The sequence below is a fragment of the Pipistrellus kuhlii genome, unplaced genomic scaffold, assembly GCF_014108245.1.
Source record: "Pipistrellus kuhlii isolate mPipKuh1 unplaced genomic scaffold, mPipKuh1.p scaffold_m20_p_14, whole genome shotgun sequence".
Taxonomy (NCBI): domain Eukaryota; kingdom Metazoa; phylum Chordata; class Mammalia; order Chiroptera; family Vespertilionidae; genus Pipistrellus; species Pipistrellus kuhlii.
The window spans coordinates 1,170,001-1,186,511 of record NW_023425449.1 but is presented as its reverse complement, the minus strand read 5'-3'; the positions used below and the strand labels follow the sequence as shown (position 1 = coordinate 1,186,511).

At 65.1% G+C, this 16,511-nt stretch overlaps 1 protein-coding gene across 1 annotated transcript in view; it reads right to left on the bottom strand.

The window, feature by feature from the left end:
* COL22A1 (collagen type XXII alpha 1 chain) overlaps window positions 1-16,511 on the bottom strand; it is an 80,748-nt gene that overhangs the window by 59,591 nt on the left and 4,646 nt on the right. Inside the window, exons 3-11 of the mRNA XM_045581589.1 lie at window positions 10,676-10,750; window positions 9,065-9,176; window positions 7,258-7,381; window positions 4,700-4,975; window positions 3,440-3,520; window positions 3,058-3,174; window positions 1,691-1,735; window positions 892-954; window positions 131-169 (exon numbers count right to left, since the gene is read on the bottom strand). Coding sequence (XP_045437545.1) covers window positions 131-169; window positions 892-954; window positions 1,691-1,735; window positions 3,058-3,174; window positions 3,440-3,520; window positions 4,700-4,975; window positions 7,258-7,381; window positions 9,065-9,176; window positions 10,676-10,750 — 932 coding nt within the window. The remainder of the gene's footprint in view (window positions 1-130; window positions 170-891; window positions 955-1,690; window positions 1,736-3,057; window positions 3,175-3,439; window positions 3,521-4,699; window positions 4,976-7,257; window positions 7,382-9,064; window positions 9,177-10,675; window positions 10,751-16,511) is intronic.

Below are 16,511 nucleotides of genomic sequence, written 5' to 3'. Positions count from 1 at the left end.
GCGGGCACCGGGGGGCCTCCGGGTGTCAGGAGCCTAAGGCTGCGCCTCCTGAGCTGTCAGGACAGACGGAGCAGACGGAGACACCCACCTCCACGGCCCTGGGGAGCCCGACAGCAAGGGAGACGCTCACCTTTTCACCCTTCTCTCCGTGGACGAATGGTCCTCGGCCCTGAGGAGGAAGGGAGAGGGCAGAGGTGACCCTGGGGCCTCCGGGGGCCTGGCATCGCCTGGCAGCCGCTCCCGGGGACGGGACACGTGGGCAGCTTCTCGTGGCTCTGCCCCGCAGCCTGCGAGACAGCACCGCCGTGCAGAGCAGTGATGCTCACGGGCACCGTCGCATGTACACCCCCCACCACGCCGCAGCCCGGCGCTCCCGTCCTCCCGGCTCAGCGTCACCGAGAGGCAGCCTCCTGCACGCTGGGACCGGGGAAGGCAGGTGACGTGGAGCACAGAGGCGATGGGTGACCCAGACCTGGGGGCGGGGTACCCCAGGGCACCCCACTGCCAACTGTGCGTGAAGAGACAATGTGAGCCAGACGGGAGGGGGGGGCACCGGGCGGGTGGAGGGCACACTGGTCCTGCAGGGAGAGCACGCAGGGGCTGGGGAAGAGGTGGGCACGTGGGAAACCCTGATTTCCCACCGGGTGGCCGAGGTCCAGGGTGAGAGTGGAGGTGAGGTCACAGTCAGAGCGGCCGGCTATGTCCCGCCCGCACGCCCCACCCCCATGCCCACAGCCAGGAGCCGGGGCTTCATGGTGAGGGAGGGACAGGACTCGGGGCCTGGCGCCCACGAGGGCCCATGCACTCCAGGGACAGGCATGACTGGGGCCCGGGGTTTCCCTCCCCCACCAGCCAGCGGGGCGGGGGGGTGGGGGGCGCGCGCGCACTCACCGGGTCGCCTTTCTCACCCTTGGGTCCCGGAGCCCCGAACAGCCCGGGGCTGCCCCTGTCGCCCTGGGGAGTGGAAACGGGAGATGAACGTCATGGAGGTCCTCCCTCAGGCCCCCCGCACAGCTGCCCACAGCCCGCAAGCCCCACCCGGGGAGCAGCTGACCTTGGCCTTGTGACCTGCACCACGAGGCCACCCGCTCAGCCCGAGGAGGGGAGACCTGGGTAATTCCCCAGCCTCCTCCCCAGGAGCCAGGGCCTCTGAGGAAGCGAGTGCCTGCAAGGTCTCGCTTGTTCCTGGGAACGGCCTGGCCCTGCACCGAGCCCGGGCCCCGAGGAGCATTAGAAGCCTCAGGTCTGCCAGGCCGGTGTGGCTCAGTGTCACAGTTCCACTCCCGGTCAGGGCATATGCCCGGTGGTGGCCTCGATCCCCAGTGTGGGGCGTGCAGGAGGCAGCCGATCCATGACTCTCTCTCCACATTAATGTTTCTCTCTCTCTCCCTCTCCCTCCCTCTGAAATAAAAATACATTAAAAAAAAGTTTTTTTTCTAAAAGCAGCCCCAGGCGGCACCCCAGCTCGGCTGCGGCTGAGTTGGGGCTGTGTCCCTCTCCTTGCTCAGTTTCGGGGTGAGAAATGGAGGTGCTGAGCAGAGAGAGGCTCACGCCCCTGCTTTCTCCTTCCACCCCGCCCGGCCGGGAGCCACGCCCGCCGGACGGGGCCGAGCACTGGGTTCCTCCTCCCCCGGAGAGCACGGCCGAGGTGTCCGGGCTCAGAGCCACCCCGGCCGGCCCCGGTACTGACCTTGGGGCCGGGCAGTCCCACGGGGCCAGCGGAGCCCTGTTCTCCCTGCGGGAACGGAGAAACGGCAGGAGTCAGGCTGTGTGCTCACGCCGCCCTCTCCCTGCACGACGGGGTGCCTCACCCACGAGCACAGCCAGTCTGCTCCGTGCTGAGGCTCTCCAGACGGCCGCATCCCCCGCCCAGGCCTCTGTCTCCTTCCTCCCTGGCCGCACCGCCGAGCACCGCCTGGCACTGCCCTCTGGGAGGGCAGACACAGCCACGGGCCTCACCGCAGGCTGGAGGCCGAGGCCCATGAACCTGGGAGACTCTGCCCAGCACTGCCTTTGTCCTCTGGTGCTGTTTGTGTGGGTCATGCCCAGCAGCAGACAGCGCTCTGTTCTGCTCTTTCTTACCGGAAGGGCCGGTGGTCCACAGAGAAACGGGCACTCAATCTAGGTAATGGATGCCATGTATCCACAGACGCACACTCGTTTTTAAAATTAGAACAAGATGGCCGAAACCAGTTTGGCTCAGTGGAATGAGGGGTCCTGGGTTCGATTCCAGTCAAGGGCATGTACCTTGGTTGCAGGCACATCCCCGGTGGGGGGCGGAGGGGTGCAGGAGGCAGCTGATCAATGTTGCTCTCTCATCAATGTTTCCTGCTCTCTCTCCCTCTCCCTTCCTCTCTAAAAGAATCAATAAAATATTTTTTAAACATATTTTATTGATATTTTACAGAGAGGAAGGGAGAGGGGTAAAGAGTCAGAAACATCGATGAGAGAGAAACACTGATCAGCTGCCTCTTGCACACACCCTACTGGGGATGTGCCTGCAACCAAGGTGCATGCCCTTGACTGGAATCGAACCTGGGACCTTTCAGTCCGAAGGCCGATGCTCTATCCACTGAGCCAAACAGGTTTCAGCCAATAAAATAGTTTTGGAAAAAATAGAATAAAATTAGAAAAAGATGCATACAAACCTACTCGCCTACGCACTGAGGTTGGAGTCTGGCTCATTAAAGAAACGTGGAGGAGACAGGGACCAGGGTGTCCACAGACACATCCACACCCACCACAGCCTTTCTCTCTGATTCTCAAGCCAAGCCCTGTTTGGCTTAGCTGCCCGCGAGGGCAGGGGCCACAGGAGGGGCCAGGATTCCAGGGGAACCCCTCACTGACTCCGCGGAGCTGTGTGAGGAGCCCCCGTCCTGGCGTGCACATGACCAGGAAGTAAGAGGTCGGAGGAGCAAGCACACTTCCCTGACCTGGAGGTCTCGGGCGCCTGGGAGCCGCAGGCCCCGGCAAAGCAATGCATGATGGGAAACTCCCACCTCCACGCCGGTCCTGTGGGCCAGCCTGCCTGCTCAGCCCTGGGGCAGCAGGAGGTACCTTCTCTCCGGCGGGGCAGGAGCAGTTGATGGTCTTCAGAAAGCCGACCTGCTCGCTGCCGGCGGTGGGTGGCGGCGGGGCCAGGGGCGGGGGCTCGGTCCGCACGGTCACCTGGCACTGGAAGGAAAGCCGGGCGGGTCAGCACCTGCGCCTCACCCAGCACCCCTCCCCACAGGCTCCATCTGGAGCCTCCGCACAGCCCGGGACAGACCTCACGGCCCTCTCCCCCGGCCGGACCAGGACACGGGTCCCTAGCAATGACTCCAGGCTTCTAATGGCGGGCGTCCCCTGCACCCCGACTGCCCCTCCCCGGGCCGGACACCCACCCCCTCCTGGAGGCCCAGGACCCATCTCCCCCGGCCCCTCTGCAGGGCCTGCTCACCGGGCCTGTGGGGATGTCGCAGCAGGTCTCCAGCTCTGCGTGGCGGGAGTCGCAGTAGATGACAGCGCGCTGCAGGTCAAACTGAAAGAGAGGGGGCGGAGGGCGTCCTGGGACCCGGCCTGCACCGGGCGTGCACTGGACAGGACCCCTCCAGGGACACACGGAGCATCTGTGCCGTTCACTGACGGATCACACCTCCACCAAGAATAGGTCAAACTCTGCTTATTGGGGTAGGTTAGCCTCCCGAGACAAAGCTTCTTTACCTAAAATGTAAAAACCGTCCAGACATTTCAAAGGCATTCTGAAAATCAAATTAGTTTATATCTCTAGTGCCTGAACCAGAGGAGGAACACATACAATTAGTAAAATGAACAAACAGTAGGTTCATTCTATACTAGGAGCCCGATACACAGAATTTGTGCATGGGTGAGGGGGAGGTGTCCCTCAGCCCAGCCTGCACCCTCTCCAATCTGGGACACCTTGAGGGATGTCCGACTGTCCTAGTAGGATCATGCCTAAACGGGCAGTTGGACATCCCTCTCATAATCCAGGAGTGCTGGCTCCCAACTGCTCGCCTGCCTGCCTTCCTGATTGCCCCTAACCACTTCTGCCTGCCAGCCTGATCACCCCCTAATCACTCCCCTGGCAGCCTGATTGATGCCTAACTGCTCCCCTCCTAGCCTGATTGCCCCTAACTGCCCTCCACTGCAGGCCTGGTCACCCCTAACTGCCCTTCCTTGCAGGCCTGGTCCCTCCCAAGTGCCCTCTCCTGTTGGCCATCTTGTGTCACCATGGGGGCAGCCATCTTGTGTGTTGGAGTGATGATCAATTTGCATATTACTCTTTTATTAGATAGGATTATGTAAGCACGTATAACTACAGTACTAAGTTGTTAGTATGCATATGGACTACATGCTATAAAGTTGCACATATTTCTTAGTAGATATATAGAGAGATATAGCTATAGATACAGATATAGGTATAGATACGTAGAATAGCATACCCTATACCGGGGCTGAGCTCAGTGCCTGGCATACAATAAGTGCCCGATATATATGTGATCAATGGCTGACTGAATGGCTGGCTGACTGAGTGAGTGAGCGAGCAATGTGACCCTGGGCTCCCACCCGGCAGCTCTGAGTCAGGACCCTCCCTTCTAAGACGGAGCGAGGCGAGGCCTTGACAAACGATACAGGCGGGTGTGAGGGCGTGGGGAGCCGAGACCCCGCGGCTCCTGCCCGACCCCGGGCCCGGACTCACGTCGATGGGCACGCTGTCGTACAGGCGCTTGCCGAGGACGGTCTTGCCCCGGATGTCGATGTTCTCCCTCTCCTCCAGGGGCAGCGTCTGCACCAGCGCGCAGTCGATGTACAGCGAGGCGTTCCGGGCCTGCACGCTCAGCGCCAGCTTGTGCCAGTCCCGGTCAAACAGGTCGTCCACCCGGGCGCCGCGGAAGACCACCCTGACGGCGTCCTCCATGGCGCCCACAGCGTTGTACTCCACCGCCTTGTTCTCGCCGTCCAGCCGGATGGACACCTGGGGGGCCAGAGGCTCGTGGGGCCGGCGGGCGGAGGGGCCTTCCTCTCTCCGGGCCCAGGAGCCTCGGGCACACGTCAGCTCCCTGCCGGCACCTCCTGTCCGGTGTGAACCCGGAAAACCACAGGCCCCGGCTCATAACACTTCGGACCCCTCCCATGTCCTGAAGCTGGTCTCCCAGGTCGGGGCCCCTGTCCTCGACCCCCCGGGGGCTTCCTGAGAACACGGGGCTCCCCTCCAGGGCTCCGTTCTTCCAGCAGGTGCACATCGGGGTGGGGGAATGTGGGGGACCCGAGGCCTGAGCCTACCAGCCCTGGCTGGGGTCCCGGGGGCCCTTCACAGCTCAGACCCATTGCAAATCCCGATGGTTTTATCTGCATCCACCAGAGCCGGGCCTGTCCCCACAGGCACTCCCCTCCCGGGGCAGGTCAGTGGCACCTTGCCCGGATGCCTGTCATAGTCCCCCTGTCTCCAGGCTGCCCACCTCCCGGGGCCTGGTCTCCAACAAGACCCTAACCTGCCCACCTGGCCAGGGTCCGTGGCCACCCCTCTAACTGCCCGCACACTGCCCTCCACCCAGCCTCCTGCCCGCCCTGCATCAGGTCGGAATGAGTGATGGCCCTCGGTTCCTCCCAACAGCAATGGACAATGCCAGCGCGCTGGGTGGCCGTCCGCATGGCCAGTGAGTGGGACCAGGCATCTGAAAGCCTCCGTGAGCAGGTGGGTAAAGGCTAAGGGCATGGGCGGCCGGGGACCCATCCCGCTCAGTGTCCCAGGGCCTCCCAGGGCACGGAGGTGCCCATCACACTGCCAGCGGCCGCAGCCGCCAAGGCTGCCCCGTGACGGTGAGCTGCCAGGCGCCCGGGTGGAACGGCCTGAGGTCCTGGCAGGCGGCTCGGCCTCCGCCCGGTCACCTCGCGGCATCCTGGCGCGGCCGGCAGCTGCGGGGAGCAGGCGCGGCGGGAGCACGGGCTCTGCAAACCTCATAAAGGACGCGGACCCAGACTGCGGGGGAGGCGCGGCTGGCCACAGGAATGTCGTGGCCGGCGCCCAGCCCGTGGCCGAGACCCTGGGAACCGGAGAAGAGGACCGGGTGCTGCCTGCTCTCCAGAGGGGCCCCAGGGGAGTGGGGGGGAGACTCTGGTCCCTGCACGCTGCTCCCACGTGAAGAAATTGGGCCACGAGCAGGCAGCCTGAGGAAGCCCATGGCGGCGTGACCAGGCCCGAGACAGAAACATCGGGACCAACTCGAGAGACAGAGCCACCACACAGGGTGGAGAAGAGACAGCCGTGGGGCTGACTGCCTGGGTTCAAATCCCACCTCCCCTCGCGTCGCCTTAAAGCGGCAGGCATGTGCCCACCCTCACTGTGGCCGGTGCCCTCCCTTGAGCTGGCCCAGCAGGTCACTCACGGGGCTGTGACGAGGACTCAGTGGGCTGGGATGTGGGGCACGCTCAGGACCACCCCCGGCTCCTGCCAAGTGTGCACACGCGTGGGTGAGTGTGTGTGGGTGAGCCCGTGTGGGTGAGCCCGTGTGGGTGAGCAGGTGGAGATGAGCCCATGTGGCTGGCAGGTGGGCTCCAGGTCAGGGTCGGGGAAGCCGGTCTCCACGCGAGGGCCCGAGCGGCCTCGGTGCTAATGAAATCCGAGTGGAAGTACAGTTGGCGCCCCCGCTAGGCAGCCCTGTCTTCCTTCACCCGGTTCCGGTTCAGGAAAGAGCAGGGCAAACAGACAGGCGGGCCTGCGGACTGGAAGCCGCCTGGGCCTCGGCAGAGCACGAAGCAGAGCTGCCTCTCGCAGGGCGCCTGGTGCTGCGGCTGCGACGCTGAGGCCGCTTCCTCCCCGGCCACGGCTGCTCTGGAGGAGCCACCCCCCGGGACGGAGCCCGAGCACCGGGTGGGCAGACCCGCCTCCCTGCTTCACGGGCACGACACCGGGAGGGGGCTGCCCGTGCCCGCTGTACTGGGCGGGGTTTGTGTCCAGTTCACAGCGAAGAACCCCAAGACGCAGAGGACCACGTCTCCGGCCACACAGACACAGATGGAGCCTGTGTCCTCCTTCTCCGTCCCAGCCTGGCTCTGGCTGCGGGCACACGGGTGCCATCGGCCAGAGCTGCTGCCAGGCCTGCGGGGGGCAGGTCCTCGCCCCACCGGAGAGCCAGCATGCCCCCCGCCCGGGGGAAGGTGCCTCTCTGAGCGGTGAAACCCCCCCGGGGGTCCCCTGGCCCTCAGGGACCAGCCAGGCCCAGCACAGAGGCCGGAGGCAGTGGGTCGGCCGCGCACCTGCGGGATGCCGTACTGGTCGATGACCTGCCAGATGTACCAGTCCTCTTTCCGCGAGCTCTTCCGGAAGCGGAAGGTGGTGACGAAGGCGTACTCGTCGGGCAGGCCTTGGGGGAACACATCCCTGGGGGGGGGGGGGGAGAGACAGACAGTGATGCCTGAGGCCCAGCAACCAGGCAGGAGCTGCCCAGGGCAGCCACGCAGCCTGGTCCCTAAGCCCTGCCCACTGAGCCTCCTGAACACTCCCCCACACACACTGCCCCTCCCCACTTCCTACCTCCTCCAGGGTGGCCCTCTGAGACCTTCCGGTGGCCCCTCCACTGGCCCCTTCAAACCCACCCACAGTGCTCCCCTCTCCCCAGGGCCACCGCCCCTGTCGCCGTCCAGGCCACACTCCCTGCTGTCCCGGCAGCAAGGCCCACCTCTGGTGCCCTGCCCCTGCACCAGGTCATCCTCCCGCTCCACAGAGCCCGGGGCTCCTGTGGGCGTGGGAGCAGCCCCCAATGGGGGTCCCCAGCTCCCTGTAGCTCCCCTCCCCATCCAGAATGGAAGGGGTCCCTCACAAGGAGTGCTGAGGGCGTCCGGACTGTCTCCGCTGGGGCAGCCAGGCTGGGAGGGTGAGCTCCTTGTGTGGCCGGACCAAGTCAGGCAAAGGCTTACACCGAGGCCGAGGGCCGGGGTCTCAGAGCTCGCCGCCCCTCAGCTGCCTACGCCCCCCCTGCACACCGGGCAGGCGGCTGCCTGGGGCGCACTGGGCCTTGGCTTCCCCGCTAGCCATCTGGCCAGAGAGCCAGCCGAGAGGGGAAGTGAGGAGGCGGCCGGGTTCCTGGTTCTCAGACGGCAGACCCTCAGGGACCCCGGCTTGGCGCAGTCCGGCCTCGCTGTCCGGTTCCCGTGCACAGATCTGAGCTGGGGTGGCAGCTGTTCCAAGTCCCGTCTGAGCCGGTTTCCCAGGCCCACGCCGGGCACCGGAGCAGGGCAGGCTCAGCGCCTGGGCCGCCCCCGGACCCCGGGATTCTGAGGCCGTGGCCTGGACTCCCTCTGTCCAGCTGGACACACCGGCTCTGAGGCCAGAGCCCACGTCACCTCACTTCCTACACATTCATTCCTGAGTCCAACTGGCCTGTTGTTTCCTACACACACTTACCTCTTAGACCTTTGAGAGAACACACGTGTGTGTGTGTATGTATATAGGGATAGCTCTCTATATGCTATATATTACTCTACCTATATATTTATGCCATAGATATCTATACTACATCTACATCTGTTTCTATTTATCTATGTCTACAGAGAGGAACTAAGCCTTTCCTTAGGACATATATACATATATATATAACATAGGCACACACATATACTACATATACACTGAGTGGCCAGATTATTATGATCTCTGAACCCATAATAATCTGGCCATTCTGTGTGTGTGTGTGTGTGTGTGTGTGTGTGTGTGTGTGTGTGTATTGGAGGCCTGGTGCATGAATTTGTGCATGGGTGGAGTCTGGCCAGCCTGGCCAGAGGGAGGGGACATGGGCGATTGGCCGGCCTGCCTGCTGGTCGAACTCCTGGACAAGGGGACAATTTGCATATTAGCCTTTTATTCTATAGGATATACACTGAGTGGCCAGATTACTATGTGTTCAGAGATCGTAGTAATCTGGCCACTCAGTGTATATACACACACATGTACTACACGTGTATACATGGAAAAACGGGGAAAGTTATTACAGTGCGGACGGGAAGGGCTGTCCTCAGGAAGCGGAGGGGCCTGCCTTGCCCTCCCACCGCCGCCCACAGGGGCGCTCACTCGGTCCGCTGCACCACGGGGAAGGACCCCATCCGCACGTAGGAGCTCTGCACCCCATCCTCACGCTGCCCCAGCACGTCCTTCACCCGGAACCGGTCCATCAGGTCAAACCCTGCGGGGAGGAGAGAGGGGGGAGTCTGGAGAGGGGGCAGCCTGCCCGCCCCCCTCTGCCCCCGGGGAGTGATGGGGCCTCCGAGGGGGGCCCGGCAGGTACAAACTTGGGAGCAAACCAACAGCAGGGAGTAAGGCGAGGCCCAGCTCCCATTCCAATCCCTGTCCCAGGAAAAGGTGTGGGGGGGGGGGGGGGCACCGGGCCTCCCCCTGGAACCCGGTGCCGTCAGCGCCCAGCTGGCGACGGGAGACCAGGGCAGTCGGCGGGGGCAGCCAGCAGGGCCCCCCAGTGGGCAGTGACTCAGCTGCGAACACATTCGCTTCAAGGTGATGGAGTTAACCAAGCGAACAGGCTGAGTCAACTCGTGCGTCAGACAAAGCAGATGGTGGTGGCAGGTCCCTGGGCACCGAGCAGGACCCGGTGCTGAGGTTGGGGAGGTGCTGATGGGGGGGGGGGGGGGGAGACACAGGGAAGGAAGCAGCTGGTAGGAGCGCGGGGCTGAGCCTGCAGCTGGATCCAATGGGGAAACTGGGAAATGAGGGCCAAGGGGTCTCTACATCAGCGACCCCTGGCTGGCCTGGCCGGTGTGGCTCAGTGGGTGGGCGTTGACCTATGAACCAAGAGGTCACCGTCCGATTCCCAGTGGAGGCCCAGTCCCGGGGTGCGAGCTCGATCCCCGTTGTGGGGCGTGCAGGAGGCAGCCGATCGATGAATCTCTCTCATCACGGATGTTTCTCGCACTCTCTCCCTCTCCCTTCCTCTTTGACATCAGTAAAAACTGGCGGCAGCTGCTCCTGAGGCTGCTCACCCTCCCTCTCCGCCCGGGGCTCCAGGCAGCACGCCGCCCCCTTCTCCGCTCAGCCCATGGGCACAGTGGGTGAGCCTCTGAGTCCTCGGCAGCCCCCGACCCGGCAGCACCTGCATAGCACCCATCCTGATGGTCCCCGGCTCCCTGTCCGGAGGGGAGCCTGGCCCAGGGCTGGACTCGAGGCGCAGTGGACTGGAGAGGGCGCCCAGGGGCCTGGGGAGGAGGGCGGGCTGCCGTCCTGGGCGGGGATGCCAGGCCACAGGGGGAAGGAAGCTGGTGCTTCCCGTTATCAGGATGATGGGGAGCCGCCTGAGCCACCCTCCTGTCCCCGCACACCTGTCACCTCAGAGACAGCCTCTGAGGAGCGGCTGGTCCCTGTCCCTTTGTCCTCTCCCCATCGCTCCACTCACATAGTCACAGCTGTGACTCTCCGCCCCTCACACTCAGCGCCTTGCACACTCCCTCCTGGGCCCTGCCCATCACCGGTATCATTCCCAGCGGTGACACCGCGTTCACGCTCACACCACGCAGGCACACCCACGGGCCCCCAGCCCGCGGACACGGCAGTCTGGGCTGGCAGGCGGGGTGTTGGCGGGCCTGGCCACCTGCACGCTCAGACCGCCCCAGCGGGTCTCTGGTTAACACAGGCCCGGCGGGGACGGCAGCGGCTCTCCTGCGGGCGCCCTCTCACCTGTGATCTCCTTGGTGCCGCCGTTGGTGTGCTTGAAGCGGTGTCCCTCCACGCGGACGCTGGGGCACAGCACGTCTGAGGAGCAAGAGCAGACAGTGAGCGAGGGCAGCCAGACCCTCTGGAAACGAGACCTCACAGGGATTCCACCCCCCGCCCCCCAATCTCACAGCGCGGAGGGCCACACAGACCCCCATCTCACAGCACGGACCCCCATCTCACAGCGCGGACCCCCATCTCACAGCACAGAGGGCCACACGGACCCCCATCTCACAGCACGGACCCCCATCTCACAGCACGGAGGCCCGCACGGACCCCCACCTCACAGCACAGAGGGTCCAGCGCCTGGAGCAGATGCACGTGTGAAGGAAGCCCCAGAGGGTCTGTGGAGAGAGGGAGCCCAACACCAAACCCAGAGGGACAGGTGCCACAGGGCAGGCGAGGGCATGGGTGCTGGGGGCTCAGGGCCTCCCGGGAGGCGAGGCTGGAGGCTCCAGTGAGGAGCAAGGAGGCTGAGCCAGACACACGGACGCCGCAGGGGGAGCCTCCCAGAGAAAGGCGGACATTGGACATGGGAAGCCAGGTCAGCGACGCCCCCCAGTACACGGTCCTCTGTGCCAGGGACCGAGCAGAAGGAGTCTCTCATGCACCCAAGGAGCTGCAGGGCAAACCCAGAGAATGCCACACTGCTGGGCCGCACGAGGGCGAGTCACGCGATCAAATACACCAAGGACGGGCGTTCCATGAGCACACCGCGATCCTCGCGTACGGAAAGCAAGGGCGGAAAGGGCTGTCCGTCCCAGGGCGGGCACGACTGTGAGCCTGAGAGGCCCGGCTTCAGTGCGGGCTCCCCGCCCGCCTCCTAAGCTCTGGGTCTGGGTGTGCGGTCGGTGCCGTGGGAGGCCCAGAGCACACGCATGTCCCAGGGCTGCACCGCGGATGGGAGAGGCCACGCTCAGGACAGGACTGGGCTGGGAAGAGGCCCCTCCTAGCCCCCGAGGCAGCTTAGCGTGTACCGCCCGTGAAGCAACCTGGTCACACGCGTTCTTGTTATAACCACACATCAGGCCGCCATTCACCTCCGCACCCCATCCGCTCCACGTGCCACCCCCTCTCCCCATCTTGGGGCACACGTGTGTGAGGGCGGGCAGGCGTGGGCCCTGGCCCAGCAGCAGTGAGGGGCACGAGGTGGGTCATTTCCTGGTCTGGGAGGAGCTGCTCTTTCACTTTTATTTTTCATCATCCTCCCCGAGGATATTTTCCATTGGTTTTAAGAGCAAGTGGAAGGGAAGGGGAGAGAGAGGAGAGAGGGGAGAGAGAGAGAGAGAGAGAGAGGATGGTGGCCTCCCGCACACACCCTGACCAGAGTCGGGGATCGAGCCTGCAGCCAAGGCACATGCCCTTGACCGGAACCAGGCCCCTTCTTCGAGCCCACGCTCTACCCACTGAGCCAGACAAGCCAGGGCGGGCAGAGCTATTTTCAATGTTGGCCCTAACAGGCACCGGGGGTCCGCCGAGCCCCATGGAGGAAGGTATTCTGGACCCAGCACCGCGCGGTCTGTCTGGGACCCGGTCCGAGGGAGGCGGCCGGCGCTGGGCGATATTTAGATGCTCCACCCGGGACGGTGGCAGCTGTGGGGCGGCAATCGGCTGTTTTCCCTCCGGCCGCCGGCCAGAAGGACGGGCTGGGGAGCGTGTGTCATGAGAGGCGTCGACTCGGAGGTTCCTGCCTGGGTGATGAGCGACCCCCAGGGCTGGTGGCTGGGGCTTGGCGGGGCCAGAGCCACTGAGCCTGTCTCCGCGGGTATCCCAGCGGGACAGCCTAATTCTGAACCCCAACGGACAGGGACAGCTGAGGGCCCTGAAGGCAGAAAAAATAGTCTCCCCAAAGCGTCACACTTGCCCGATCGGCTCTCAAGAGCCAGACGCCCCAGGCCAGCTGCCGCCATCCTGGGTGGAGCATCTAAATATTGCCCAGGTTCCCTTTGGGGCCCTCACTAAGCCTCAGAGGCTCCAGGCGCCGTTTATAGCTGACTCCATGCAGCCAGGACACAGGGGCCCGAAATACCCCGTCCAGCCGGCCCCGGGCCTGGGGGCCCGGAATCACCTGCTTGGCGGGGAGACAGGCTCAGCACCCCGTCCCTCTCAGCCATAACCGATCCCTCCGGCCCAGAGATCCCGGTGCTTGGGCAATGGCCTATTTATGTCTGCATTACCGCATCTCATTTATTCTAACTCCATCCTCACAGGCTCGGGATCCGCCGGGACACACAGAGGGATGGCAGATCGGTCACCGTCCCTGCTCCAGGGCCCTTCTGGGCTGGCTGAGAGGACAACACGAGAGAGCAGCATCCTCCCGTCTCCTGGCTTCTCAGCCCTCCTCCCGCCTAAGCTCTGAGAATCTCCCCGGCCTGGAGCCCCACCCCCGGCTTTGCTCCGGCCCCTCCCCCGTGAGGAGGCCCTCTCCCCGCCCCGGGCCTAGGCCTGGGGGTGCACCTGTCTGTCTCCCCCGGGATGGGAGCCCGCAGACCTGGCTGCATCTCAGTCCAACTCTATCTACACTGTCCCCGCAGCCCAGGTGGGGACAGGTCTGAGCCCACGCAGAACAGAAAGGGCAGTGACACCCGGACGGAGAAGGAGACGCTGAGCGGTGGGCTGGGCCCCTGCCGGGCATGGCTTCCTCGCGACGAGGATGAGCCAGTGAGAAGAGCTCACGGGCTCCGGGCCTCCTGCGAGGGAGGAGTGGTCGGCCAGGTGACGGGCGCTGGGTGTGGGTCCAGCTCCCACTCAGACTCGCGGGTCTGGGAAAGCCTCTCAGCTGAGCCGCACGAGCTGAGAGCTACGAGGGGCGTGAACCAGCAGGGGAAGAGCAAGCAGACACGGCTTCAGCCACGTCCCAGCTGCAGCAGAGCCCTGCGGAGGGAGGGGCTGGCTTGCCCTGGGCCTGGGAGGGAAGCCCCCCATCACCTGGTTGAGGGGAGAGGACAGGGAGGGGGTGCTGGGCCAGGGGCAGCCTGGTCCTCACCAGGAGGGTGTGGAATTCAGGGCAATGAAAGATGGCGTGCCGGATGCAGGTGTGCTCTGGAGGCGGGGCAGAGGACAGGGGCAGGGGCAGGGGCAGGTACGGTGTGATTGCCAATGTCCCGTCCCTGGGGCCCCTTTGCCTCCAGGGAGTGTCCCACGGGCCAGCCAACAGGGTCACCAGAGACTGCAGGGACCTCGCTGGGCGGGGCTCCTGGCTCTGCCTGGCCAGCGGCCGGTGCAGACCGAGCTGGCGTCCCCGGCGTGGATGAGAGAGAGGGGAGACTCCAGACCCAGTCCCGGCCGCCAGCAGGAATGCTGGGAGGCGAAGAGGACACGGCAGAGGCGGCGGCAGGTGGACCGGGAGCCCGGGGGCGAGGGGCCCAAGTCCACGGGGTGAGGGCGTGTCTCCCAGCGCCCACTCTGCCCCCGGAGCTCTGCTCGCGGCCTGATGCAAAGGCTCCGCTCACGCCCCCGGCCCCGGGCGGCACCTCAGCAGCCCCTCCCCCGCCCCCCGCCCCCGCACAAGCCGCTCTGAGCTTCCTCCCCCCCATCCCGCGGGCTCCGGGCTCCGGGGGACCCTGTGGGCCCCGTGTTCTAAACCCCCTGGGATATGCTCAGTCCAGGAGCACAATCCACTCTGACGGCCGCCCTCCGGGTCCCGTGGGGATCAGTCCACGGACAGCACAGGAGCCAGCCCTGGTCCCAGCGACCCCGACCTCTCACCGCCCCCTTCTGCTCCCATCCGTTCCCCCGGGGCCCGGGCTGCGGGGGGAAGGTCACGGCACCCAGTCTGCCCGAGGTCACCCATGAACCCTGAGCTTCTGAGGATGGCGGGGAGGGGCGCCCCAAGGACTTCCCCTGAGGGGCAGGTGCCGGGCCGGGAGGAGGGGGCACCCCTGCAGGAGGGAGGACCTCCTTCTTCCCACCGGATGGGTCCCCCGTGGGCAGGTGGTGATGAGACGGCAAAGGGCGCCCACAGGAGGCTGCCGGGCCCCTCCTGCCCTCCGCGCGGGCACGGCCGTCCATGGCGGGAGAGACGGTACCAACGCCGTGAGCAAGGCAGGCTGTGGGGGCAGCGCTGTCCCTAAGTCACCCTGTGGCCACAAACCATCCCCCTCCCCTCCCCTCAGCCTCAGAAAAGCAGGCCTGGCGGCAAAGGCCTGGGGGGCGGGGGGGGGGGGGCGGGAGGGAACGGGCCCACCCCTGCCTCCACCAGCAGCCTGTGGTTCTCGGGGGAGATGGCAAACAAGATACGGGGCTATTTATTTTTTCTAGCCGCGGCCACATTCTCTCCATTAGCATGTGGCCTGGGACCAGACGTATCTGTAGGCAGGCGCGGGGTCGTGTCCCCAGAACCGGAGCACCCGTGGCAGAGGCAGGCCCCAGGAATAGGAGACCGAGCACCCCATCCCCCTCCTCCCCCCCACCCCCCGGGAGCGGGCAGGGCCGGGCTCTGCCCTCCGATGCCTCGAGCAGCAAGGCCAGGGCCGGCCACTGGTCCAGAGGCCCAGCCGCCCTGCCCCTGTCTGCTCTCCCCTCCGAGGCTGGAGGAGGTGGGCGCTGGGTTGGCCACGGGCTGCATTCCCGAGGGGCTGGCAGGCTGGGGGCGGGGGGATCACGGCCAGATGTCCATGAGGAGCAGCTGGGCGCCCTGCTCCTTCCCTGGCAGATGCCACTGGTCCGGCAGGGCGGAGGCCGGGGGAGCGGGAGGCGCACGCCCTGGGAGGAAGGCCACTGCCCAGGGGCTCCCGCGGGCACAGCCCTGCTCTGGCCCTGAATGCCTGGCTTGCAGCCCACCCAGAGCCCAAGGCGGGATTTGGGGTCAGAGGCAGGAGGGGGTTGCGAGAAAACAACCCCCCCAGGACTTCCCCTCCTGCTGACAGGCCCCCTCAGGCGCCCCCAGGCACGGTTAGTACCCGAGGCCGAGGACCCACGCCTCCCCACGCCTGTGAGACTGGTGTGCATAAGGACCGTTCTTAGAAACAAACAAACAAACAAACAAACAAACAAAACGCCAGCCCAGGCGCCTGTCCCGCAGCCAGGCGGCCAGTCAGGTTTCCCGCGTGCGGCCGGGCCTCACCGGTGCAGCGGCCGCCTCAGTGCACCAGCTTCCAAACAGCCGTTCCCGCAGCTGCACCCGGGCTGCCCGGGGGCGGGGCAGAGGGAGGCGTGCGCACAGGCATGCACCTACGGTGTGCTCGCCTGGGCATGCGTGAGTGTGTCCCGGGGTGTTCGAGCGGATTCCCGTGTCTGTGTTGGTGTGAGCGTGCATGCGTGTGTGTGGGTTTGCACCTGTGTCCGGTGGGGACACACTCAGAGACCAGGGTCGCTCATTAAAAGGACAAGGACGGGCACGCTTCACAGTCAAACGCGTCGCCTGAGCAGCCGGCGGCGACAGCTGCAGCCCTCGGCCTTCCGGGCAGGGCAGGCGGGCCCAGCCACACGTCTCGGAAAGCCCGACCCGCTATGCCGCCCTGAGTCCCCCGACAAGTGTGAAACGCGCTCAGTAGCACAAGGGCAGCCGCAGGGCGGGAGACGCTCAGACACCCAGCCTTCCTCCGGGAGTAATTACAAGGAGCTGTATTTATAGCCGTCGGTTTATACAGATTGCGTGTGTGTACACACGCTTTTTGCAAGTACCAATTTGGTGGCGGCCACTCCATTCCGTCCCTTTATCTGCTGAGCACGGAGGCCAGCGTGGGAAACACAGCCGGAGCCGGGAGCCGGGACGCGTGGCAGGGCCCTCCAGCGGCAGAGGCCGCAGGCCGGGGTGGGGGGGGGAGCTGAGGAAGTGATGGCCGTGCCCACAGCGGAG